Source organism: Stenella coeruleoalba, assembly GCF_951394435.1.
Source record: "Stenella coeruleoalba genome assembly, chromosome: 15".
Classification (NCBI taxonomy): domain Eukaryota; kingdom Metazoa; phylum Chordata; class Mammalia; order Artiodactyla; family Delphinidae; genus Stenella; species Stenella coeruleoalba.
Window position 1 is genome coordinate 15315761 of NC_137161.1, and position 27027 is coordinate 15342787.

The following is a 27027-nucleotide window of genomic DNA, read 5'->3' on the forward strand; positions in this document are numbered from 1 at the left end:
ATGTGTGCAATGCAAATTCAGCTATACAGGCAGGAACACTCGACAGGTGATGGCTCCCAGATACGGCTCTCTATTGGTCTGTCTTGCGTCTTTCTCATCTCATTTTCTCTTTCTCTCTCTCTCTTTCACACACACACACACACACACACACACACACACACACACACGAGCTATTTTATACCAACAAGCACACCCATCCGGATCAAAACTGTTTTGAAAAAGAACGCCGATGTGAGGACTTTCCAGGTCCTACAGCTCCCAGGTAGGCACAGAAGGGGAGAAATCTCACCAGAGAAAACACACAACGTCTGTAGGAATCAGTAAGTTTGATATTTAAACCCCATGAACAAGAAAGCCTCAACAGAATTAAGCTCATTTCAGGTGTTAAATAAATACTTTGAAGCAAACACCACTTAACTAGGAGGGGGGAGCCACAGCAGCAGGGCCCTCGACAGAGCTGTGAAATGAGCTTTGGGCTTGCCTCCTGCCTCTCTTGTCTGGGGCGACCTACCTCGTCATTTTTAACTCTTTTGCCCTGGTAGTTCATCTCTCCCACCTGTCTTACACACGAATACAAAATTTACCAAATGCCTACTATGGGTCAGGCACTCTGTTAAACACTTTAAAAGCCTTTTCTAATTTAATCTTCTCAATAAGCCCGAGGTAAGTATGATTAGTATCTTCATTCTAGGTTAAGGGACTGGCCTAGAGTTAAAGATCCCCTCAACAGTGAAGCCAGGACTGAATCCAGGTGTGTCTGGCTCTCGGTCAGCATGTTATCCTGCCTCCTGTGCTCATTTTGGTCTCCAGGGTGTCCAGAGCACCTCCCCACATTGTAAAAGGACAGAGGAAAAAAAAAAATTCCATATACTGAGCATCTTTTATGTGCTTTACACAGGCTATCTCTTTCCAGCTCAAATAAACCCTCTGACAGGTATGCATTGTTTCCATCTTAAAGATTAGTGAACAAAGGCTGAGAGAACTTGAGGGCTCTTGAAGACTTTTTCATCTCACTTTTACTTAGTAGATGAAAAACCGAGAGCCCCAGAAAGATTAGGTGGCTTGCGTAAGGACACAAAGCTAGTTACTATCAGAACCGAGATCTGATTACCAGCCCACTGCTCTCTTTAATGATATCCAAGCTCTCGCTCTGAAAGGAACCAACATATTAATTGTAGAGCAGGAATGCCAGGCACTTTGCTAGATGCTTTGCATTCCTCATCCAACTCTGATCTAGGGGATTCCCCACACTGCTGTTCCAATCAATGTTTTCTACTAACACGTACTACAGAAGGGGAACAAAACTTAAATTTCACATCTAACAATTTTGCAAGGTGATTAACATGCTCCTATACACACGGATGAATGGGTATCACAGGAAGAAAATGTGAAGAGATTTGGAAAGGTTGTCAGAGAAGGCACAACGGGTTCGAACAACGTAATCAGATGACACATTCTGAGTACCTGTGTACCACGGCGATTTGCCAAGTGCTGGGCCCCTCAGGGAAAGACAATTCAGCCCCTGAATCAGATGATCACTCACCATCAGCACGTGTGTGACACTTCTCACCACAGAAGCGTGTTATTCTTAGAAAAACTATGGTCTTGACCATCAGAAAACTTAAATCGAAAGCCTAGCTTCGTCACCCATGAATCACGTGCCGTGGGGGGATGGGCAGGCGGGTACCCGTAAGTCAGAGTCTCTGAGCCTCTCTGTCAACGAGTGGGAGCTTCTGCGCCAGGATGCTGTGAGAGGCAAACGGGACAAGACTTCTGCAGGAACCCAACACACGGTTAGCACCCAGTAACTGCTATTTTCATCAGTTCTTCTCAAATTCTACAACTTGAAAAGAGCAAGTGTCCCTGCCAGTAAAATTTAAAATAAGACAAATGGCGAAATGGGGAGGTATTAGTCAGAGGGTACCAAGTTCAGGGATACAAGATGAATAAGTCTTAGAGATCCACCATGCTGCACGGTGCTTACAGCAAACGATCCTGTATTGTATATACGTAAAAATTTGCCAGTAGGGTCGCTCTTATGTTAATAAAGAGTTCTTATCACACACACACAAATAATAATAATAAAATAAATACAGAAGGTGGGAGGGAAAAGAAGACAAGATAACGAGCAAGCAATATGAAGATTACTGGAGTGGGAGGTACAAACTATCTGGGTGTAAGACAGGCTACAAGGATGCATTGTAAAACACAGGGAATACAGCCAATATTTTAATAACTGTAAATGAAGTAGAACCTTTAAAAATTGTATAAATTTTTTAAAAAAAATTAATTAAAAAATTACTAAAAATATTCAATGTCTACCACTAAGGTAAGAAGAGTAAATTTACAGAAAAACTAATATTGAATAGATAACAGGGTATGAGGGGGGAAAATTTCGGGAATAAGTGCCTGAATGAGACCGATAGGCACTTTGTGACAGAGATATCACCAGAGGGCATATCAAGTGTTTGCTGTAGCCATTAAGACTCCTCTACAATTGATACCTTTGTTTTCACAGAGGTTATAGTTGGTCAAAACTCAAAGTGTTCTTAAAATAATAATGCCTTTTTATAGTGAGCATGACTTTTCCTGAACAACATCACAACTACTGTAAAACCCACGGTTACAAAGTAAATAATAAAGAACATCAAAAGAAGGTAAAAATTACATTGTTCCGACAAGGGGAATTACTTATGTAAATAATTGATGAAATGCAAAGCCTGTCAATCTACATTGTGTTCTGAATAAGCATGAAAAAAATCATTCGGGTCAATAATAAGTACTCTCTTACTATTACAAAATTCCCACTAAGACTCGATAAACCTGAAACCATTCTTCCTGGTCACTAGAACCCCCATCACGTATTTTCTGAAAGAAGATTCTTTCATCTGCTTTGTAAAGTTAAATAAGTATCTAGTATGTCACTGGAGCGCACAGTTCGTTTTGTTTTTCCTGTGAGAAAATAGCCAAGAGTTAACAGAGACAGGAAGCAACCTGGGGATTTGGGTTCTAGACCTGATTCTGGCATTAAAGTAGGAAAGTTGCCTTTTTATGTCTGGATTTCAGATCCTCAAACTATAAATGGGATAAGACCCTCCTCTTGCCCCTCTCACAGGTACACTGTAAGAATCACCAAGTTAAAGAGGAAAATACGAATGCACCTTTAACTCTATTAAATGCTGTATTAACCTAATGTGATGGCATTACTGTCATCAGCAAACAGACGCATTCCAGGAGTCTGGGCTTAACGGGCTTAACGGCTCCTTTGGCTTTGTCTCTGGATTATCGGTTCTTGTTCAAAGATCTAATTCTTTTTTTTACAAAGGTAAAATAAAAAGTAAAATAATAATAAAATAAGCAACAATACTAATACACAATGAACCAAAAGCAAACATAAACAGCTTTACAATCCTCAGCTAATAGAATTCTATCATCGTTCTAAAAATAAACTTGGTTCAAATAACCCCAACTGACGTTTCATTTGATCCTTCCTCTAACCATGGAGGAAAAGCAGGACAGTCGGAATTATGCTTGATTTTTACATACCGCAAACCTGAAACACAAACCTGAAAGAGAAAAGTCACTCATCCCAGCTCCCAGCTAAAGCCAGGGCCGTTCAACCCTCTTCTGACATAATCTGATGTTCATTCTACTAGTCTAAGTTACAAGGTACACCTATTTTCAAGCAACGTCCAACTCTCAGGTTGATGAAGGAATGTTATCATTAATTTTACACAGCTGGCAACCTCTCTGTATCACAAGGAAATCATTCTACCCAGGAAGCTGGGCACACAAGAAGTGAGAGGGTGGCATCTATTGGTGAAAAGTGTGTGCTGCAGTGGAAGTAGTCAGTGTGATTTGAAAAATATCAGTAATGTTAATAGTTTATGAAATGGGGGGTGGGTACAAAGGAAAGCCATATGGAACAGAGAAGTAAGGGAAAGCAAGAAAGCACTGAGATCAGCTCGGTGCTGTGTGACCGCCTAGAGGGGTGGGATAGGGAGGGTAGGAGGGAGATGCAAGAGGGAGGGGATGTGGGGATATATGTATACGTATAGCTGATTCACTTTGTTATACAGCAGAAACTAACACAACACTGTAAAGCAATTATACTCCAATAAAGATGTAAAATAAATAAATAAATAAAATAATAAAAAAAAGAAAGCATTGAGAAGTTCTAAAAATGATACCCATGACCACTTTGGGTAATCAATTTCCAGCTGTAATAGTTCTGATTCCTCTCTTTTAGAGCAGTTTTAAATCAGCCTCTTTGGGAGCAAGTTTTCTTTGGGAATGTACCTCTGGTTTTATAATGAAAGTCAACGGCAAATCAGTGGGGAAAGGGGTTTAGGTTACTGAAATTTACTTCATCGACGGTGCTTCAGGAAAGGAAGGGAGAAGGAGGGGAAGTTAACGTTTATGAAATGCCTATTATGTTGAAGGCACTTTATATGCATTACCACACTTAATTCTCACTCACACACAAAATCTATCCTATAGGTAGCAGTATTATCTCCATTTTACAGTGAGGAAACTGAGGCACAGGGAGAAGAAACTGGCCCTAAAGTACTCAATAAATGGTAAAGTCAGGATAAGAAACCTAACAGTCTGACTGTAGCGATCTAAACTACCCAGGCATACACACCACCTCAACCAAAACAGTAGTCACTTAGTACACACAGGCATAATATATTTCCTTAGAAATAGACCCGACTACAACCTTATAAGACCCTCTAAATAAATGTGAAATCTCATATTTTCCTTTACAAAAACTTGGACGTAGAGAACAATCAATACACCCAATGAGTTGTGCCTTTACAATACAGTAAATTACCATCAATCAGCCTTCTCCTCACTGAATCATCTTCTCAATACCTCTTCTTCCTTACACTGGCAGCTCAAAATCTCAGTAACATCAGCATCGAACTCCAATAGTGAGATGAAGAAAGAAAAAGAGACACGCCTTCCATTCAGAATTATTGGTGCTTGGAGTGAACATGTCATCAAAGACAAAAGATGCTCAATTCTGCTGTATTTCGCTTGAGTGATGAAGCATCGGGATTTTTAAGTAAATATGGTGACATTTGGGGAGGGAAATGATGTAAGTACTATATCTCGAGGAATGAAAAGAGTCCTACATCATCATTTTTCTTTCAGAGGTACTAGGCTACAAAAGCAAATACTACTTTCAAAACTCTAATAGAGATCCTGCCTTTGGATGGGGGTGAGAAAACTGGCATAAACCTTTTCCCTATCTTCTCAACATTTCATGTCCCAGGAATATAGATTACTGACCTGCCGAGAGTCCGTGTGAGAAAAAAAAAGGGAGGGGAAGCGAAGAAGAAAGACTGAAGAAAGAATCTGACAGCTCAAAGGAAGAAGAGTGAAAAAAGATAGGTCTAGGTAAATGAGACCACAATTCAATGTCATGGCTGTGGATTCGGCAGTAAGAAAAATAATTTACACTCACCTCAACTGAAAATGGAAAGCTCTGCTTTCTAGATTAATAACTAATTTACATTTCAAAATGTTTGGAAGCTTCTGATTGATGATGAGTAAATAATACTAAACGTAGAGTTGTTTTTCTTTTTCTTTTCTGACTTCAAATTTAGCAAAATTAAAGTAACTGACCCAAATCTGGCTTCAGTTGTAATGAGATTCAAACTTAAGAAATTTCAGGTTCTGATTACAGCAATTAGGAATCCCAGGCCTCCAGGGATTCTTTTGGTTCTTAATACCAACCTGGCAACATTTGGATACCTGGAGCATCTAACAATGTTTGCGGGGATATGATTACGCACACTCCTGTGACACAGGGTTTATGACTCAAGCAGAGCCTAGTTAGTTTATATAACCAGCACCAGATTGTAGCAGAGGGATACCACTGAATCAATCTACTCATTGCTAGTGAAACAAAAGACAACATAACTACAAAAAAGAAAAAAAAAAAGCTACAGAGACTTAAAGTATGTAACTCGCTTCTCAAAACTGAAAGGCTACAGCTACGTTAAAAAACAAAGGTAGCAATTATAAAAAGTTTCAATCTCTGTTTATGAATAGGTTTATGAAGTGATCAACCTGAAAACCACTACAAACAACCCGCTTGTCTATCAACAGAGGACTGGCTGAATAAACTACTGTACATCTTCACAACAGAATACTAAGCATCAGGGAAAAAAGTAATGAATATCCCTATATACTTCTGTGGAGTGATTCCTAGGACATACAGTTAAGTGAAAACAGAAAGGCAGATTAAAGTGTGTACAGCACACTTCTTACCTATGAATGGGAGTACAAACATACATGTATTTGTATACAGTTGGCCCTCCACGGATCATCCACAGTTGGCTGAATCCACAGATGCAGAACTCACAGGCATAGAGGGCCAACTATGGGACTTCAGCATCCTCCGATTTTGCCATGTGTTGCAGCTCCTGGAACCAATGCCCCACGGATGCTGAGGGATGACTGTATACATATAACCAAAATGAAACAACAAAAAAGGAGGAAACAAAGCAGAGGGAATAGGGACAGAAGCCAAATCTGAATAACTTTGTTTTGTAGCTTGCCTTTGGAACGAATTAGTTTGTATAATTATAAAGAGAAACAATAAAAAGCAGTATCTAAAATCAGAAAGCAAATGAGAAAATAGCATGAGATGACTGGGGAAAACCGAACATCGACAAGGTATTTTATGGGATTAAAGAATTATTATTCTTAATTTTTAAAGGTATGATGATGGTATTGTGGTTATGTTTTTGTAAAGGGATCTTTACTCTTTTATAGGTATGTGTGGAAATATTTAAAACGAAATATGCCTGGGATTTGCTTCAGAATAACCATGTGGTAGGAGTGGTGAACAGCGGCAGAGGAGGATTAGATAAAATAAAAATAGCCACGAGTTGATGATTGTTATAGCCGAGTGATGGGAATTCATTACATTCTATCTTACTAATGGAGGCTGGGATATTTAAGGATGTGCGTTTTTAAAACTCATCTTAAAATAAATGGACAATAAAAGACAGACGTTTGGGGAGTGTTTCTTTTGTTTCTACAAAACGGCAGATAAAGTTTCAAGTTGTAGATACTTGGGTTCCCTGAAAGCATAAGATGCACCCTTAAGAGTAGTAATGTAAACATGAGTAAATAAAACGTTTCTGCCACCATATCAATCGTAAGTTTAAATTATAAATAAGGTAGCAATAATTCTCATCTCCCACCAAATGTCTACTTTCTAAAGTGTACAGCCAAAAGCAAAAAGTGTCATCTAATAAAAAATGAGTACTTGATTATGCCCTGACAATTCAGTAAAGCTTCATAATAAAAACCCAAATAAATCCTTTTTTTTTTTTGCGGTACGCGGGCCTCTCACTGCTGTGGCCTCTCCCGTTGCGGAGCACAGGCTCCGGACGCGCAGGCTCAGCGGCCATGGCTCACGGGCCCAGACGCTCCGCTGCATGTGGGATCTTCCTGGACGGGGGCACGAACCCATGTCCCATGCAACGGCAGGCGGACTCTCAACCACCGCGCCACCAGGGAAGCCCCCAAATAAATCTTGTTTGGAGCCCTGATCTAGGAAAGAATGGTTACGATAAAGTCTCATAAAATCATAGGCTTTTTCCCTCCAGGGAAAAACTCAGTGCTAAAGTTTATCCTTCCCTACCACAAAAAGCCATCTGAATGGCTTGTAACTATCCACGCAACCCAAACAATCAATCTTGTTCAGGTTCTGTTACTTTTATCAAATTAATTTTGAGTTAACAGTTTGGTGGTTTTATATCCTGATGGACCCATTATCACACAACTTCAGGGGGATGTTAGCTTAGCTCTTTGTGCTGCATTAGGATTCTATTTTTAATTTCTCTGATACATCAAGGAAAAATCTAAAAGTGTACTAAATATATCCCCCCCCAAAATAAGGGCACACTGGGCACTAATTTACTTCACCTGAAGGGCTCACCATCGCCCCCTCCCCCCTTCCTCACACACCCACGCCCCTAGATTCCAAACACCATTACTTAGGACTTCCTGGCCATTCCACATCCCTTAATGCCTCCACACACACACTTCCCTCTCTCTGTCTCTGTGCTTACAATGTCCTTTCCCACCTTCTCTAGCTCGAGAATTCCTATTCATCTTTCAAAACACACTTCAAGGGCTTCCCTGGTGGCGCAGTGGTTGAGAACACGGGTTTGAGCCCTGGTCCAGGAAGATCCCACATGCTGCGGAGCAACTAAGCCCATGCGCCACAACTACTGAACCTGCGCTCTAGAGCCCGTGAGCCACAACTACTGTAGCCTGCACGCCTAAAGCCCATGCTCCACGACAAAAGAAGCCACCGCAACGAGAAGCCCCTGCACTTTAACCAAGAGTAGCCCCCACGCAGCAACGAAGACCCAACGCAGCCAAAAATTAATTAATTAAATTTTAAAAAACAAAAAACGAACAAAAAAACCCAAAATACACTTCAAATGAGACTTCTTGATGCCTCCCCTGGGGTTCTTTGTACTGAAGTTCTTGCTCTCTCTTCTGGGCTCCTACTACACGTTTTTATATGTACTTTATGGACAGAATTTACCAGAATATCTAGAGAGAGGCCATAAAGTGTAGGTGGTTCAGAGTCTAGGCTCTAGAGCCAAATCCCTGCTGTGCCATTTGCTATCTGTATAACTTTATTCAAGTACTTACTCCCTTTAAGACTCAGTGTTCTCACCCATAAAATGGCAATAATAGTGCCTACCTCCTGCGATGGTTATAAGGACTGAGCTAATATACTTAAAGAATCTTACACCAATGCCTGGCACAAAGTAAGTTCTCAATAAATGTAAGCTATTATTAGCACAAGGTATCAAAATTAATTGATTGTCTTTTCTGCTACGCTATGTACTTTCTCAGGGTAGTGACTAAATATGTTGAATTAATCCAGAGACTGCCTCTGAGTTTAACTGAAAAGTATGTACTAACAATAAGCTAGGCAATTGCAAGGTGTTAGGAATACAGAGATGAGTAAAAATCCCAGCCGTCAAGGATCTTACAGTCTTGGCTGTTCACACAAAGAGGACTTCAGTGTCCAGAGGGTGAATTAGTAAGTGGGGGCCAGCTATTACCAACTCTTTTTAAAGAATAAGTCATAAGAAATCTGGAGACAACTTTATTTGAATAAATAGGGAACTTGCTCCAAAACCTAATATACCAAGAGCTGATAATCAGCAATCCTTGCAAAGTTAGTAAGATTGAAAAGTACTGTGGTTCATCTAGGTCTGCAGAAGCTCTGGCTAATTCCATTTAGACTAAAACCAGGGAAATCTAAGTATTGATAGAATTAAAAAAAACATATCTCACTCTATTTTTTTTTAATTTAAGCGAGTAATATGTTAATATTGTAATATATTCCCACTTTAAAAAGTTAAAACTGAAGTTCTTCTCCTCAAAGGCAGTGACTCTTATCAAGTAGTTTTATATCCTATCTTTTTTATCTATACAGTTGCATATGTACGTAACAGAAATATGTAGCATGGTTTGCAGTTTTTTAAAAATTTACACAAATGGTATCACACAGCTTGCATTATTCTGCATTTTATCATTATTATATAATAAATTCCTATAATATACACAGGTATATTTCTTTTTTTTTAATTTTTTTTTTTTTTTTTGCGGTACGCGGGCCTCTCACTGTTGTGGCCTCTCCCGTTGCGGAGCACAGGCTCCGGATGTGCAGGCTCAGCGGCCATGGCTCACGGGCCCAGCCGCTCCGCGGCATGTGGGATCTTCCCGGAGCGGGGCACGAACCCGTGTCCCCTGCATCGGCAGGCGGACTCCCAACCACTGCGCCACCAGGGAAGCCCTACACAGGTATATTTCTCAGCTCTATCCTCTTACCATTGATCTGTGTTTTCTTCTGGCAATATCGCAATGCTTTTGTTATTGTGGTGTTGTACACATAAATCCAACCTCATTGTCTTCTTTTTCAAAAGTATCTTGGATATTTTTATGCAATTACACTTCCATATAGGAACTAACTATGGTATAATGTTTAAACATCTGGTTATCTAGGTTCTCAAATATAATGATATAAAATTTTAAACAATAATATTCTCTCCCCATTCTTACATTGTTCTATCTCTAGTAACATTCTCTCCCCTTTCCTCTACTATAGTTTAGGGTATCTTCTTCCTTTTTAATTTGATCAATTCTGCCAAATGTCGGTTCCTTTCAAAGAACCAACTTTTGGTTTTACTGACCCAAATTTTGTTTGTTTTCTATTTCATTAAATTCTGCTTTTACCTTTATTTTTGTCTTATTTACAATCTTTCTTGTATTCTAAAAAGAAAATACAATTAAGGCTATGAATCTTCCTATGAATACCGTTTTTGCTTCATCCCACAGGTTTAAATGACAGTGATCTGGATTTTGTGCGGTTCTTATAATTCATTTCTCAACATTTTACAATTTCTGTTTTGATTTTATCTTTAAAACAAGAATTATTCAGAAATATACTTTTACATTTCCAAGTGTAATAAAGTGGCTTTGGCTACTTTATTCTTGTTAATTTCCAATTTTATTTATTATAGTTGGTGAATGTGGCCTGGATGACTTCTGTACTGAGATTTTTTTCAAGCACTTTAAAATATAGTCAAATTTTGTGAATATTCCATATATGTTTTAAAATTTTCACGAATATTTGAAAAGTGTTCCTATTTTCTGTTTTATCAACCGTGTTCATTGTGTTAGTTTTGGTTTTTTATCTAACAGAAGTATCAAATTTTGAGAGAAGAATATGTAAGCCATCAACTATGACTGCAGTTTTCTCATTGCTCCTTGTACTTCTATTGGTTTGGGATAAATATATATGCTTTGTATAGGTTCATGACTTTTGTCCTCTGGATCAAGCACACCTTTTAGCAACTTAAAATATGCCCCTTTCCCAGGTAATGTTCCTTTGTCTTGGATTCTATCTTATCTGATATTAATATTGTTTCACCGACTTTCTTTTAGGAATATTTGCCTACCGTATCTTTTTCCATTCCTCTGTTTTAAACTTTTTGGTGATATTTTCTTTTAGCTATATCTCTTATAAACAGTATTTTGCTGAATTTTGACTGTTATTTTTATCCAGAGTTATTTTATCCAGACTATTATTTTATCCAGAGTCTCCACATTCACGAGTGCAGTGATTTTAATGCACTCGTGTGTATTGGGATTACTGATGTGTTTATGATGGACTGCTACCCTGTGTGTCATTCTGCTCCTTACATACACTCACCGTGTCCTGCTTCAGACTTTGTACTTCTTCCCTCCCCCTTCCCATGCCTGGCTTCCCCTCTTTATTCAGGTCTTGCTGAATATCATTGTTCATCACTCTCTTACTGTGCTTTTTTTTTTTAAATAGCCACTATTACCTGAACTGGTATATTACCTGACTTAAGGTCTGTTTCCCTCACCACAGTCAACTCCAGGAGAGCCTGGGTCTTGTCTGTTTTGTTCACCCTCTTGGTACTAAGCCTTCTCAGACAAAAATATTACAGTGTGTTTTTGGAAGATCTATGAGCCAAAGTGGGTTTAAGCTGACAGCTTTTCGTGGCTTTACGATGGCAAAATGGGAGGGTTTGAATTCTCATAAAAGCAACATTCATTTCCAAAAATGCATCTGTTTATAGACTATGAAATACTAATTGGAGAGAATATTGCATTTGCAAGCACTTTTTATTTACACTTTAATATGCCTCAAAAATTAAAGGAAATCTTTGTTGCTTTTTCAATTTGGCAAATAAGGCAATTCAATTTTAGAAATGCAACAAGAATTCAGTTTCAGATGAAAATATGAAGTTTTTTGTCAGTATCAAGTTCTGCCACTGTTGATGATTTAGTTACTTCCCATTTGCCATTTTGGGCAAAAAGTTTCATTTCAAAATAGCAATTGCCTTCACAGGAAGAAAGAGAATATCTTCTTTATAACTAAATACTGCCCGCTGGGAAATCAGAAAGTCTGTAAGAGATGGCTGGGGGGAACAGGACGGCTAGTCTGACACACATCCTTCTTCAAGCTTAGTGAGGTTACTCAGAACACTTTGTTCACTCAACAAACTGGTTCCTTCTATGCCAGATGTCACTTTCAAATGTACATTTTCCTGATTTTCGGTACTGCTTTGGTACCTCCAATAAGAGTACAGGAGACTCAAAAGGGGAGTAAAAAGGAAATTTTAAAGTCATGCAATGTTAATAAAATACGAATACATGTGATTTTAGAATTTCTATAGTACCTAACAGGAAAGAAAGAAGAAATTTATGTGAATTTAGCAGGTTAGGATCATGCATAAGGTAGGTTAAAACACAGATTACTGGGCGCTGTCTCCAGAGATTCTGATTTAGTGTGTCTCGGGTGTGGCCTGAGAAACCATTTCCAACAGGTTTCCAGGTGATGCTGACACTGCTGGCCTGGGAATCACACTTTGGGAAACACTCTTTGAGACTATTATTTTAAATGCTTGATTTGGGATGAAGGTGATACAGCAAGAATATCAAGGCATTAAAAATAGTTTTCATCTGCTCTTTGGAACTTTTTGGTGTAGTAGCTCATATATACTCCACCTCAACTGTCTTTCATTGTTTATCTTGAAATTCTCTTAAAAGAGAATTTTAAAATAAATTCTCCTGAAATTTTCAAGGTAAAATTAGAATAAAATTTTATATGTCAGGATGGGTTGGCTCAGACACACTGTGGACATATACAAATCCAAATGATTTAGAGCACAAGTCCCCAGATCAAATGTCCTAAAAATGCCAGACAGGTTAGATACTTAATACAAGTGAGTGAAGTCGATCAGATCTTGAGGAGAACTAGAGAGGTCAGACCCGAAGAGGCAGCTGCTACTCAGCTCCGGACAGCCATCAACCAAAAATGCAGGTCTTTTACGGTCAGCTCTTCCAAGCTTTCAAAAGAAGCTGGAGTTCCGACATTTCATGTAGAAGCTCTCAATTTTTAAACATAGGCAACTAATTTAAAACTTTTAAATACTGTGGAGGACACACAAAAACGGTGTGTGGGCTGGATGATGCCAGTTTATAACCTCTGATAAGTCTCAGGACCTTTCTCCTGCACCAGCCAGGAATAATACAGGTTGGGCAATGTGCTAACCTAGTCACTGTGCTCATGGGCCCGCTCCCTCCAACAGTCATCTCCTTCCCAGATAAAAAGCTCTCTCTCTAAAGACCTACTAAAGCCCCTTTGCATAAGTAGCCTGCCTATCAAAATAAGTTCTCTGGCAATGATCTTAGTATGGGAAGGCTGTGGCAGAGAGAAGTGAATTCTTCAAACACTGGAACTGCTGATCCCAAATTAATGATTAGCTTAAAGTGACTGGAATCTCAGGATCATTAACTAGACCTGGGAATACAGATTTGAGGATTCTTAAGCATTCTATCACAATGGTGATGTGATTTGGTACCCAGAAGTTGTTTCATCTTTACCTAAAGACTCACTAAACTGAGAAAATCAGCCCTTACAAAGATGTCCACGACAACTACAGAGGCAACATGGAATCGCAAACATGAAGATTCAAATCTCTGAGTCTACTCTGATTAACAGTGTCGGCCTGGAACACTGTGTTAAGAAGGATTCTGAAGGTGAATCCTGACTCAGTGGAAAATATGAATGCCAAAGACCTAGAAGAGAGGAATGGCAGCAGACGTGCCCCATATTTGGCCTCTTCTATATAGTAGGTAACAACACTACACCTGTGTTCACAAAATCTAGTCTTCCTGTAGTGCATTAATATAGCAACCAATACAGTGTTTTCAAAACATAAGTAGGATCAAGTCACATCTTGCCAGTAGCTTTCCATTTCACTCAGACTAAAAGCTAAAGTCCTTATTATTACACAAAAGCCCTAACGTTGTCTGACTCCCCATAACATCTCTGATCTCATTTCCTGCTACAACACATCCCCTTGATGCCATTCCAAACATACTATTCACTTCACTGTTCTGCAAACACACTAAGCAGGTTCCTGCCTCAGGACCTTTACATTTGCTATTCCAGCTGCCTGGAAAGCTCCTTCTCTGGGTAGTCACGAAGTTCATTCTCTCATCTTCTTACCAATGAGAACTTCCTTAACTCATTATTTTAAATTGCTACAAATTTACACACACACACACACTCCCTCCCTCTCCCTCTCCTTCCCTTCCCCACCAATCTCCTTTTCCTGCTTCAAACTTGCTACAACACTTACCACTATCTGACACACTAAACATTTTACTTCCTTATTTTCCTTCTTCTAAAATGAAACCTCCAAGAGGGATAAGTTTTTGACTGTTCTGTTCACCACTATATCCCTAGAAGAGTGTCAAGCACATACTGCACTCAAAGAGCTAATAAATAAGTGAGTGAACAAACAGATGATAAAACGAATGAACCTGGGTCCTAACATGGGTTCAGGGACCAATCGGTTAAATAACCTCAGGTGAATTATTCTGGTCCTCAAAAGGACCAGTTTAGTTGTATAAACTATGACATTCCTGTTACTCAACAAAAGCAGAAACTATGTTATGGAAGAATGACATCATTTCCTCTAGACCGGTCAGTAGGATAGGAGAAAGCCAGGACTAGAGAGCCTCCCCAAATCCAAATCTATGTGCAAACTAAGTTCTTATAAACAACAGAATTATGACAGAATTTAAGAGTGTAAAAATTAAATACTCCTAAAGAGAAAATCCTTTTCTAGAAAAGGAATGCAGACTCCTTAGCTTTTTTTTTTTTGCACATTTTTTTTTTTTTACTGCCTCTACACATTAAATCTCTGTGAACATTAACAAGTGTCCGTGGTTGAGGGAGAAATGTTCCACAGCAGAAAGAGGAAATACACACCCTGTTTTTCCTATGAAACTTTGGAATTATGTAATATCCAGCCTCGGACAAAATCCAGAATAATCCTCTCAGAGAGACTGAAATTAGGATAATGGTTAGCCAAACAACAAAGACACTACAAAATAGCGCTAACTGCCCTCCAGTCTAATTCTTAAATATAAAATCACAATCCCAGATAAACTAGTAAAGACAGTGCATCTTCACTGGATGACTAAATATTTCTTTTACCATTAACAAATTCAAACTCAATAAAAGGAAAAATGGCAAGTGAATAAATAATTACTAAACCAAAAAAGATGCCACTAATTAACTGGGGGCCCTCGGAACAGCTCAAATGTCAGTCAAAATGTTGTCTCAGACTCCTGAGGCTCTTAGTCCAGGAGCTGCCGCCAGGCGCGTTTAGAGGAGCTGTGAGCTGCACAATAAAATGCTCAAGCACTTTGCACTTTCAGTGAAATGACAGAATTGGATGTGTGATATTTCAAACAACTTTCCCCCGCAGACATGACCATCTGCTTCCAAGTCTACTTACGAACTCATAGTCTCCATCCTGTGGAACTTTCCAATCTGAAGAGTTCTTCAGTGGGCCAGGGACACTCTTGCCAAAGCTGTTGATTTGATTTTCCTTTTCTTTTTGTTCAAAGTATTCAAGGAAAGATGGTCTTGCAGGCTGCATGGTCTCATCTCTTCCTGAAAACCAAGAAAAACAAAAGATGAAATACAGTATCTCAGATTTCAGATAAGTTTAGTAAATGGATCTGTCTCCAGATGGGCTAAGGTCATGGAATCAGTGGCTTTTTGTTAGATAAAGAGTCCTTCAAGATTCTAGTGAAAACTATAGGAAAAAGCACAAATGCTCACTCAAAATACTTTTCATAGAATTTCAGAGGATTATAGCCCCCCCCAGGGTCCCTTTTTCTAAATGGGAAGACTTAGTGATGCAATAACTCTACATCAGCTACAAGTAATACTTTTTGGATCCCCTATAGCAAAGAGTTCCTATAACATTTAGACCGAAAACTGAGAAGCAAGCCAAAATATTTATTAATCATTTACATATATAATATGTTCTACAGGAATTAGAGTCAGGAAGGGGGGATGATATCATAGTGATTGATTTCCCTTGGCAAAATCATAATCTAATTTGAATAATGAGAAAAATAGGCATGAAAAAGAAAATCTAAGTAAATCACAACCCACTCCATGAAATATTATATAACTTTTTTTTTTTTTTTTTTTGGCGGTGTGCGGGCCTTTCACTGTTGTGGCCTCTCCCGTTGCGGAGCACAGGCTCCAGAGGCGCAGGCTCAGCGGCCATGGCTCACAGGCCCAGCCGCTCTGCGGCATGTGGGATCTTCCCGGACCGGGGCACGAACCTGCATCCCCTGCATCGGCAGGCGGACTCTCAACCACTGCGCCACCAGGGAAGCCCTATATAACTTTTAAATATGATAAAGGAGAAAAAAATAAGATATTATATATACAGTACAATCTCAACTCTGTAAAACCATACACATAAGAGAAAAAAAAAAGACTAGAAAAAAATATACCAAAATGTTAACAGGATTTGTCTCTGATAGTAGGATTATAGGTGATTTTATTTAATTCTTTTAAATATTTTTTAAAAGAAGACAGTATAGGATAAATATTAAATAGATAGAACTGACTGTAAGAGTTACATGTGCCCAGGAGATGAAGAAATCTTGCAAGATGGGTGGTCAGGGAAGACTGGTAGAAGGGCTTAGGTTAGCAGTCACATAGCAGGGTAGCTATATAGCAGAGCAGAATCAGTAGTTATGTAACAGCAGTTACCATATGAGAGCAGAATACAGCAGTTACTAGTTAGAACTAGTAACAATCACCGAAAGAATAACTTTACCTGGCATGACTTAAAAACCTAGTTAGCTGAATGCACCTACTTCACGGCAGTCTTATACTGGGAAGTACAGAAGTTTTTTTTTCAGTACTTTGCATGAACATGTGGATTTATACTGCCTTTTCCCCCAGGAACCAGAATAAAGGACCAGAAGGTTCAGAGCCTTAAGAAGTGAATGGGTAATGGTCCAGGAGATAAAGAACAGCAAGTATTTCCTCTCCAAGAACCCTTGTTCCAGGCAGTCTTATCTCTTGACATCTGCCTAGTCCCAGTTTCGAGCCAGCGCCCTGACTGCCTCTCAGATATTTGTCATCTTACTCACCATCACCACTGCCAAGTTCAACAGCAGCCAATCTCAGATTTGCCCACTTCCAGATGCTGCCAATAGCTTACTTCACTGTTGCCCCCTCATTTATTAGGGATCAAACACAATATGTGCTAGGACCAGTCAACAATTATGTGCTGAATGTCTGTTTTGTTTTGTCTGTTCTAGGTACGATGTTAAGTGCTTTTCACGCTTATTTTGTTTACTTTTTAAATTAAATTTAAGGTATTATTTCATAATACAGTTCTGAAGGAAATGCAACAAAACTTGTAAAAATGGGGGTGTTTTGAATTTCCTGACAAGTTCGGATGGAAAGTCCTTTTGATCAGTGCCTTCCTCTGGGACCACCAGAGGAGAAGGCTGGCTTGGAGACAACTCTGTAGCAAACCTACCCATAATCCTACACATCAGAAGGGGCGTTTAGAGGGCCTCCTGAGCCGAGCAGCTGTGACAGTGCTATAGATGGCTGAAATACGCAGTATGCAGTGTACTTTTATACAAAATATTCTGCGACTTCCCTGGCAGTCCAGTGGTTAAGACTTCACGCTCCCAATGCAGGGGGTGTGGATTCAATCCCTGGTTGGGGAACTAAGATGCCACACGGTGCAGCCATAAAACAAATCCGGACCAGATACTAGGTTCAGACCAGCTGAAGAGAATAGAAAGGCTAGAAACAAAGCAGAAAGCCCAAATGGATATCCAAACAACTGGATAGCTGTTTGAAAAAAGATTAAATTGTATCCACACCTCATATCTTCAACCAGGAAAACTCCAAATGGATAAGAGCTCTAACTGTAAAAATGGAAACCGTAAGTACTAGAAGAAAACATGCGTGAATGCAATGTGTTTAAAACCTGAATGAGGAAAAAGGCTTTTTAACATGCCATGACAAAAACCCAGATGCAATTAAAAAAACAAAAAGGATGTTTTCTTTGTGTGAAGGAAATATCACAGATTTTTAAAAATTAATAAGCACAAATAGGGACTTCCCTGGTGGTCCAGTGGTTAAGAATCCACCTTCCAATGCAGGGGACACGGGTTCGAACCGTGGTCGGGGAACTAAGATCCCACATGCCGCAGGGCAACTAAGCCTGTGTGCCACAATTAGAGAGAAGCCCACGCACCACAAGGAAGAGCCCGCACCCCGCAACGGAAGATCATGCATGCCTCAGCGAAGATCCCATCTGCTGCAACTAAGATCTGACGCACGGCCAAAAATAAAATAAATTAAAAAATAAAAATTAAGCACACATTCACTATAAGCCAAGATGAAAGACAAATGACGAACTCGAATATTGGCAACAAGTAACCATAAAGGTTTTAAAAAAATTTTCTTTTAAAAATAAATTTTAGAGTTCTTTATATCTTAGGAAGATAAGCTCCCAAATATATAAAGAATTCCAAAAATTAAGGAAAAGAAGACCCAAAAAAAGGTAGAAACATGGGCTAAAGATAGTATACACACAAAGATACCCAATTAGTCCTTAAACATGAAAAAAACGTGTAGGTTCACTCATGAGAGAAATTCAAATCAAAATTACTTGGAGATGCGATTTCTTACATTTCAATTTGGCAAAAGTCAAAAGCTTGATAACACCCCATCTGCTGGTAAGGACGTGGCAACACAGGCACTCTCATACGTTGCTGAATTTGGATGCAAAGTAGTACAAGCCCTATGAAGGGGATCTGGCAATATTTAATTATCAAAATATGAAACTGAAGAAGGTACAAAAAATGCTGGTGTGTTGAATTTAAACCGAGGTATCAACATGAACTCATGATTTATTAAAAAAATTTTTGCTGAGCTTTTTTTATTAAAAGGTCTTGAAGCGATGGCTACCCCATTAGCAATGAGCACTCAGATTTTGGTTTCCAAATACCATTCCCCACCACAAGGAGCTAAGCCTTCTTAAGAGAAATAGCTGATTCCAGGTCTAGGGCAGGAAAAGTACAAAGCGAGCCTGGAATATCTTTTTGTGCCAAAAAAAACAAGTACTCACAAACTGACACGGACATATCAATAGGACACAGAAGCCACCTTGAGAGGCTCCCACCGGTAAATTCTGGGACACTGAGCATCAAAAACAAAACAAAACAAAACAAAAAACACTGAATAAAAAGAGTCCATGAGCTCAGAGTAATAATCTAAAAGTGAAGAGGGTTAGGAGAGAAGGGAAAAGCTCTTCTTTAGAAAAATCACCACCTGACAACTGTATTGTGGTAATAAAAGAGGGTACAGTTGACTCTGTATCTGCAGGTTCCGCATCTGTGGATTCAACCAACCAGGACTCGAAAATATTAAAAGAAAAAAAAAAAATCCAGAAAGTTCCAAAAAGCAAAACTAGAATTTGCTCCAAGCCAGCAACTATTTACATGTCAGTTATATTATATTTACAACTATTTACATAACATTTACATTGTATTAGGTATTATAAGTAATCTAGAGATGATTTAAAGTATACAGGAAGATATGGGAAAGTTATATGCAAATACTATGCTGCTTCATATAAGGGACTTGAGCATCTGCAAGCATCTGTGGATTCTGGTACCCGTGGTGGGTCCTGGAAACAATCCCCCACCTATACCAAGGAAGCACTTTATCCTCTTTCTTAGGAAATACACACAAAACAGAATATCTCCTTTTTTTGAAGATACACACAATATTTGAGGGTAAGTTGTATATATCATGCATCAATCTCTCCTCATTACTTCTGTCATTTCATGTCTGTTTACACAGCCTTCTCTATAAATGCACAAAGAAATGACTGAAATGTGTTCATCAATAAAAATGGTAACTTCTGGAGAGAAATAACAGATAATTTAAAATAGGTTCTTTTGTGGAACTGTTACAAAAACCATAAAGACATAATTTAAAAAAAAACATCATATCCAACAATAAAAATTGTATAATTGGTACAATATACTTCTATGATGCCTCAGTAATTCCCTTCAGTTGCAATACAGGTGGATTTTAGAAATTCAAGTCTTTAAACTGGAGATGAAACACTAACAATAACATCTCTATGGTCTAAATCTAAACTATGTCATAAAGATCAAAGAAACATCTCTTAAGCTAGAGTAGAATTGTTTGTCTAATTTCTATCACTGTTTAGATGAGAAAATGAGAACATCTGCTTTCTACATATTTGAATTCCTCTATATTTGATAACAATAGCCCTTTGCAACTCACTTAAAGATCTCTAATATTTTTGGAGTTAAAATACCTAGTATTCTTTGTCCCTCTCAACAACTAAGGGTCACAAATAAGAAACTCTATCTAAAATGCCTTTCGTTTCACCTTTTGATATCAGTATCAGGGACCTGATTATACCTAATATTTATTAGAAATCAATGTTCCCAAAACTATGGTGAATTTTGTAATAAGAGAAGTTTTTAATCTAATCACACATTCAGGTATAACCCAGGAGTAAAATGGACACACATACAAGAAACTTAATTATAGTGAAATGATTAGTTAAACCGTTACGTGCACAGGATTTCAGAACAGCTAAAACTGATTTTGGAGGCAGCACAATACACTACAAAAATCCCTAACCTGGGGTTCAACGATCTAGATTCTGGTCCTGACTATATGATCTTGATTAAACCATAGGTTCCAATCTACAAAAGAAGCCATGAACCATATTATTTCTAGTGTCCCATTGCAGCTGTGAAAGTTCCATGATACTATCACTTGACAGTGGCTTATGACAACATATTTCTGCCTAGGTACTGATAAACATTCAAAAGGAATTCTTACTCTGGAGGGATGATGACACTTGATCGTCTCTAATCTAAAATATGCCACAAATTAGATGTGCGTGGACATAAACCAAAGACCAGACCTACTCAACAAATATTTGTGACAAGACTGTCTCTGATTCTTTGAGTTTCTTTTTGTTGTTGTTAGTGGTGTTTGGGGGGCTTTTTAAAAATAGATGGAAGAGGTGACTAAATTCTCCTTGGCCCAAAACTGTAATAAAAATATCATCAATAGATATAGATTATTAAAATGTTTTATATAACTAAAGCTGAAGAAATGAATGAATCAACTGAGAGGGGAAGACACCTCAACTGGCAAGAAACAACATGCATTCAAAAACAGGTGTATTTTTGATCCCTGTATTTAGTGATTCCAGAAGTTAACTGTTTACACCACAATGATTCCTTATATGGGAGGGCGCTTCACCACTGTACTTAGTTTATTGGAGGAAATAGCACTTCTATTGTGACCTACATTTTCTTAATAACACTGTAATTAATTAGAGCACCTGTTCACAGTTTGACTTTATAGACTGATAATAATTTTCAGTAAACAGATCTGCATTACTATCACAATTAGTATCTACAATAGCATATTTGCAAAAACGGCCTCTATAATTCCAAGTAGCCTTGGTATCCTCGCCCTTTACTAGTGCCCTCCCACAGTGACTCTAGGCCTGGCCGTGTGACTTGCTATGGCCACTGCAATAGCAAATTTATTGCAAGCAGGGACTTGAAAAGTGCTTGCACATCCTATTACCATGTAAATAAACCTAGTGGGCATGCTAGATGGCAGAATACTATGTGGAGAGAGACTTTGACCAGGTGGTCTTAGCTGAAGCCTTCAGGAGTCAGCCAGCTCCAGCTGACCACTAGTTTTTTTTTTTTTTAATTTACTTATTTATTTTTGGCTGTTTTGGGTCTTCGTTGCTGTGCATAGGCTTCTCATTGCAGTGGCTTCTCTTGTTGCAGAGCATGGGCTCTAGGCACGCAGGCTTCAGCAGTTGTGGCATGCAGGCTCAGTAGCTGTGGCTCACGGGCTCTAGAGCGCAGGCTCAGCAGCTGTGGCGCACAGGTTTAGTTGCTCCACTTCCTGGAGCAGGGCTCGAACCCGTGTCCCCTGCATTGGCAGGCGGATTCCTAACCACTGCACCACCAAGGAAGTCCCTGACCACTAGGTTTTGAGGTGGTTTGCTACACAGAAAAAACTAACTGATACAGTATCTGAGATCTGTCTCAATCTCTCTCCATCACACCCACACACACCAACCTATATCTACAAAAAGAGTTCCAGTCTTTAGGAACTCAGGTTTCAAATTCAACTAACATTGATTGAATACTTTCTAAGTTTCAGGTTTTCCACCAGATGCTTCCACAGGATGTTGCCATCCACACTTCATGAACACCATGTAAATAAAGTAGGAGGGAGGAGGATCTGTGCTTGTTGGCACCTACCAAGTGCTACAACAATGTTTCATTTCATTTCATCCTCCCATCTTTTGAGGTATGTACTATTATTTCCACTTTCTAGATGAGAAATTTGCTTACGGTTATACAAGGATAGGATCTGAACCCTGATCATCAGGCTTTAAGGCTGGTGAGCTGCCTTTCATACTGCAAATTGTCTAAAATCAAAATGAGAATTCTTGACATATCCAAACTGCCGTTAGGTTGAGCATAGAAAGACTAGGGGAATGAAATTTTCCCAGTAACCTTATCCCTGGACTCTTCTTTCGGCACTCCTGAGCGAGACCATCAAGCGGTGCTGAAAAGTGTGAGAGAATCATTCCCAGCTGACTAAAGGCAATGCTGTCCCCAGGGCTTCTGCTGGCTGGTGGGCTTTCTGTTTCAATGTGAGCCAGGGTATTTTTTTTCAGACATATCCCAGGAAATGAAGACGTTCCACTGAATGATAATACCAGAAACCTGAAGCCGTTGGGAGAATGAACTCAGCAGAAAAGTCGAACTTTGAAAACACCATGTCTTGCTCTGATTCTTTTATCTGATGCAGGGAATGCATGAATTCCTGTACTATGACTGGCCCGTTCTTCTTTGTAAGCAGCACTGGCAAGCTAAATGGACAATCTGTCAAAGTCCACAAAGGGGCAAATTCATAAGCAACTGTATCTTATATTTATTTTTCTTTGAAGAATGCTATGTGGGACTTCCCTGGTGGTCCAGTGGTTAAGAATCCGGCTCCCAATGCAGGGGACATGGGTTCAATCCCTGGTCGGGGAACTAAGATCCCACATGCCGTGGGGCAACTAAGCCCACACGCAACAATTGCTGAGCCCGTGCACTCTAGAGCCCGTATGCCACAACTAGAGAGCCCGCATGCCACAACTACTGAGCCCACATGCCACAACTAGAGAGAAGCCCATGCACCGCAAACGAAGATCCCGTGTGCCGCGACTAAGACCTGGCGCAGCCAAATAAATAATTGTTTTTAAAGTTCTAAAACTAGATTGTAAACAAATCGGGTATATCCTTACAATGGAATATTATTCAGCCATAAAAAGAAATGAAGTACTGATATATGCTGTAACACTGATAAACCTTGAAAACATTAAACTAAGTGAAAGAAGCCAAATACAAAGACCACATTTTATATGATTCCATTTATATAAAATATTCAGAATAGGCAAATCCTTAGAGACAGAAAGCATGTTAATGGCTGCCTGGGGATGGAGGAAAGGGTAATGAGAAGTGACTGCTAACAGGATTGTGGTTTATTTGGGGGATGATGAAAATGTCTGGAATTTGACAGTGGTTATGATTGCACAACCCTGCTAATGTATTTTTAAAAACCACAGAACTGTACCTTAGAATGGTGAATTTTATATGTGAATTATATCTCAATTAAAAATAATAAATTAAAAAAATTAGACTGTGGTGATGGTTGCATAACTCTATAAATATACTAAAAAACACTGAATTGTATGCTTTAAACGAGTGAATTATATTTCAATAATTCTTTTTTAAAAAACAGAAAGATCCCTTTTCTCTACTGTTTACTTTTATTTCTGGATTCACATGAACTATAACACAATGCCAAGGTAGTCATAATTGGCCAGGAGCTTGACCAAAGACTGAGGTCCATCTTTTCCTTTGGAATGACCAACCACTAGACATTAAACTTTATGCCCTTCCATTTTAAATGTTCATTTTCAAGACTGTCACCAAGTAAACCACAATGGTCAACCTACTCTTTCCTTAATTTCTACAATAACTCTTTTCTACCTGTTCAAAGTAGAGAACTCGGAAAAGCCTACATTTTCTTCTCTGTTTCAAGCATGAATACTTGCAAGAAAACAACTCAAATAATCCCTCACATGTTTTCTTCTGGCTTGGAATAATATGCCTTATCATAAGGTTGTTTGTTTTGTTTTTTAATCTAACATTTATTATGTGTGTGGTTTTTGGTTTTGGTTTTGTGACTGGGCATCTAAGTGCTTTACATGTATTAATTCATTTAATTACACAAGTTACTATCCAAGTTTCTGTATGTGGCCATAAATATTCCTTTGAATGTTCTTTGAAACCACTAAGAATTGCCAGAACCATGAGTTATAAGGTTCCCCAGAGTCTAACTTTTGAATAACTCTTCCAGGAACCAGTTTTGGTAACTCTGCCTCTGTGTAAACTGACTTGACTTCTGGGCAATGAAGCTCTGGATCTTTAAGTCTAGTGTGCTACCATATGTCTATTCGAAGGGATCTAAATCCAGATTTCAAGGGGTTACTAACTAGAGCAATAGAGGCAGCACACCTAAAAAGATACATACAAAAGGTTTACCGGTGAGAACGATCCATACCTTGGTTATTGCAACGATTTCCTAATTGGCCTCACCGTTTCCAGTCTTTTCAAACTCCATATCATCCAACTGACTGTCCTAAAAAACCACTTTGTTACATCACTTTTCTGATCAAAATGTCTTTCTATTACCCTATTACCAACAAAGTCAAGTTCAAACTTCTTACTTTGGCATTCAAGGTCCTCCAGTATCTGGTCAACACCCACTTCAGCCAAACTGAATGTTCAACATATATCCCCTCCTTTCTGACTCTGTACCTGCCTGGAATATCGTCCCCAGCTTTTCTGTATATCTAAGTTCTCACAAATCCTTCACCATTTTTCTGAACCACTTACCCAGCATTTGTCTTATTATTATATTACCACCTTTATATGTAGAGGTCCTAGCTCCTCAACTAAGTTATGTCAACATCAAATACCACTATCTGAGGCACCCGGAGTAATGTTCCAGGCATGTAAGGAATTAGAAAGAACGGTAATAGTACAGTAGGCACTCCATACATATTAGATGATGACAAATGTCATCTTCCCCTTTTAATCTACAAATTCCTGGTCAGCAGTAAACACGTCATTTGGTTTCTGTACACTACACAGTAACGACACATAGTGACTACCTAATAAATACTTTTTGGTGGGTATTAAATATTTATTTTTAACAAATACTCGTTCCAAGCTGATATTTTTTTTAGAGCATAAACACTTAAGAGAATCATCTACTTTTTCTTTGGGACTCATTTAAATTCATCAAAATGTATCTCCATTTTCTTGCTGAGCAAGAGTCAGCAGGTCAGAACAGCTGAGAGCACCAGAAAAATATATTCCCCTAACTGATCAAAACCGATTTATCTGCTTCTTAGGTATAAGAGCCAAAGTATATCTTTTGGACTTTTTCCTTTATTCTTCATCACTACCCCGCTACTGCTCTCTTTTGGAAAATAGATTTCCCCCATGGCTATTCTTGGCTCTCCTTTTACCAATTTAACTCTAATGGAGCAGCACCTTATCTTCCTCAAAAGACAGGCCTTGAGCCTTTCAGCCATGTCACACTGAGATCTGGTACTTTCATATCCTAACATGTGGTCTGGCAGGTGGTTTGAATGAATTTTCAGGCACCACATGTCTGTGCTTTTTGGCTTATCCCAAAAGAATCAAGAATGTTAACGGTTTCCAAAGATAAAAGTGAGCCCAGCATCTGGACATAATTAGAAAAACTGCACAAACAATTAGGATTTAGCCTCCACTCTGGCAGGATGACCTTGAATTATCTGTGTAACTGTGAGAAAAGTCTGAGGACCAAGATCTCTGCTCTTCTGCTGTAAATCCCACCCTAGAGGGAGATTCTGATAAATGCACAGTGAACCCCACTGATTATCTTTCAGGGATGGAAAAAAAAATCCAGTCAGTAATAAATTTCACAGTTTTAAGATAATAGTTTGAAACTTCACAAAGGAAGGCTCACATAGATTCAAAGTCTAGCCTTCTTTATAATCTACCATCTTATATTCTGAGCTACTGCTTAACAGATTCTCAAAACGTGTTATCCTGTTACCAAGGAATGTGAATCAATCTCTCTCTCTCTCCTCAGCACATTTTAAAAATATTACTGAAACTGACAAGTGACCTTCCTTTAGATCAACCATCTTCACGCCAGTGCTTAGACACAGAAGTGGAACTTACAAAACACCAGTTAATACCAAGGGTACAAACTAAAAAAAAGTAAAAAACATGACCAGCAAGAGAAAAGGAGTTAGGATGTAGAAATGTAGCTCAGGTTGAAGGAATTTTTAGGTCCAATGAAAAAAAACCACTGTCATACACTAAAAGACCCATTATTTACTATATACTTACTATACTACTTACCATTTTTAAGCATTTCTATGCTAAGCGTTTTCCATGTCTATCTCCTATCATCTTAACAACCTGACAAAATAGGAACTTTTATGCTTCACTTTTTCACGGTAGGAAACTGAGGCTCAAAAAAGGAAATAGCTGGGGTTTCCCTGGTGGCGCAGTGGTTGAGAGTCCGCCTGCCGATGCGGGGGACACGGGTTCGTGCCCCGGTCCGGGAGGATCCCACATGCCGCGGAGCGGCTGGGCCCGTGAGCCATGGCCGCTGGGCCTGCGCGTCTGGAGCCTGTGCTCCGCAGTGGGAGGGGCCGCAGCAGTGAGAGGCCCGCGTACCGCAAAAAAAGGAAATAGCTTGTCAAAGCTGACAAAGTTTATAAAATTCTGAGCCAAGTTTCAAATCAAAGACTCTGATTCCAAAAATTAATGTTCTTTCCGCTACTCCTTTTTCTTTCTCCTACCCTTATTGAGAGATATGTTTCTAACCAAACTACGTTTTAAGTTTTAGCTTTGGTACGTATAAGCACACTAATGCTATCTGAA

General features: G+C 39.0%; 1 protein-coding gene across 2 annotated transcripts in view; it reads right to left on the bottom strand.

Annotated features, from left to right (window-relative positions):
- STK4 (serine/threonine kinase 4) overlaps window positions 1-27027 on the bottom strand; it is a 92593-nt gene that overhangs the window by 23772 nt on the left and 41794 nt on the right. For both annotated transcript variants that reach the window (XM_079946493.1, XM_079946494.1), the window contains exon 10: window positions 15396-15553. In XM_079946493.1, coding sequence (XP_079802619.1) covers window positions 15396-15553 — 158 coding nt within the window. The remainder of the gene's footprint in view (window positions 1-15395; window positions 15554-27027) is intronic.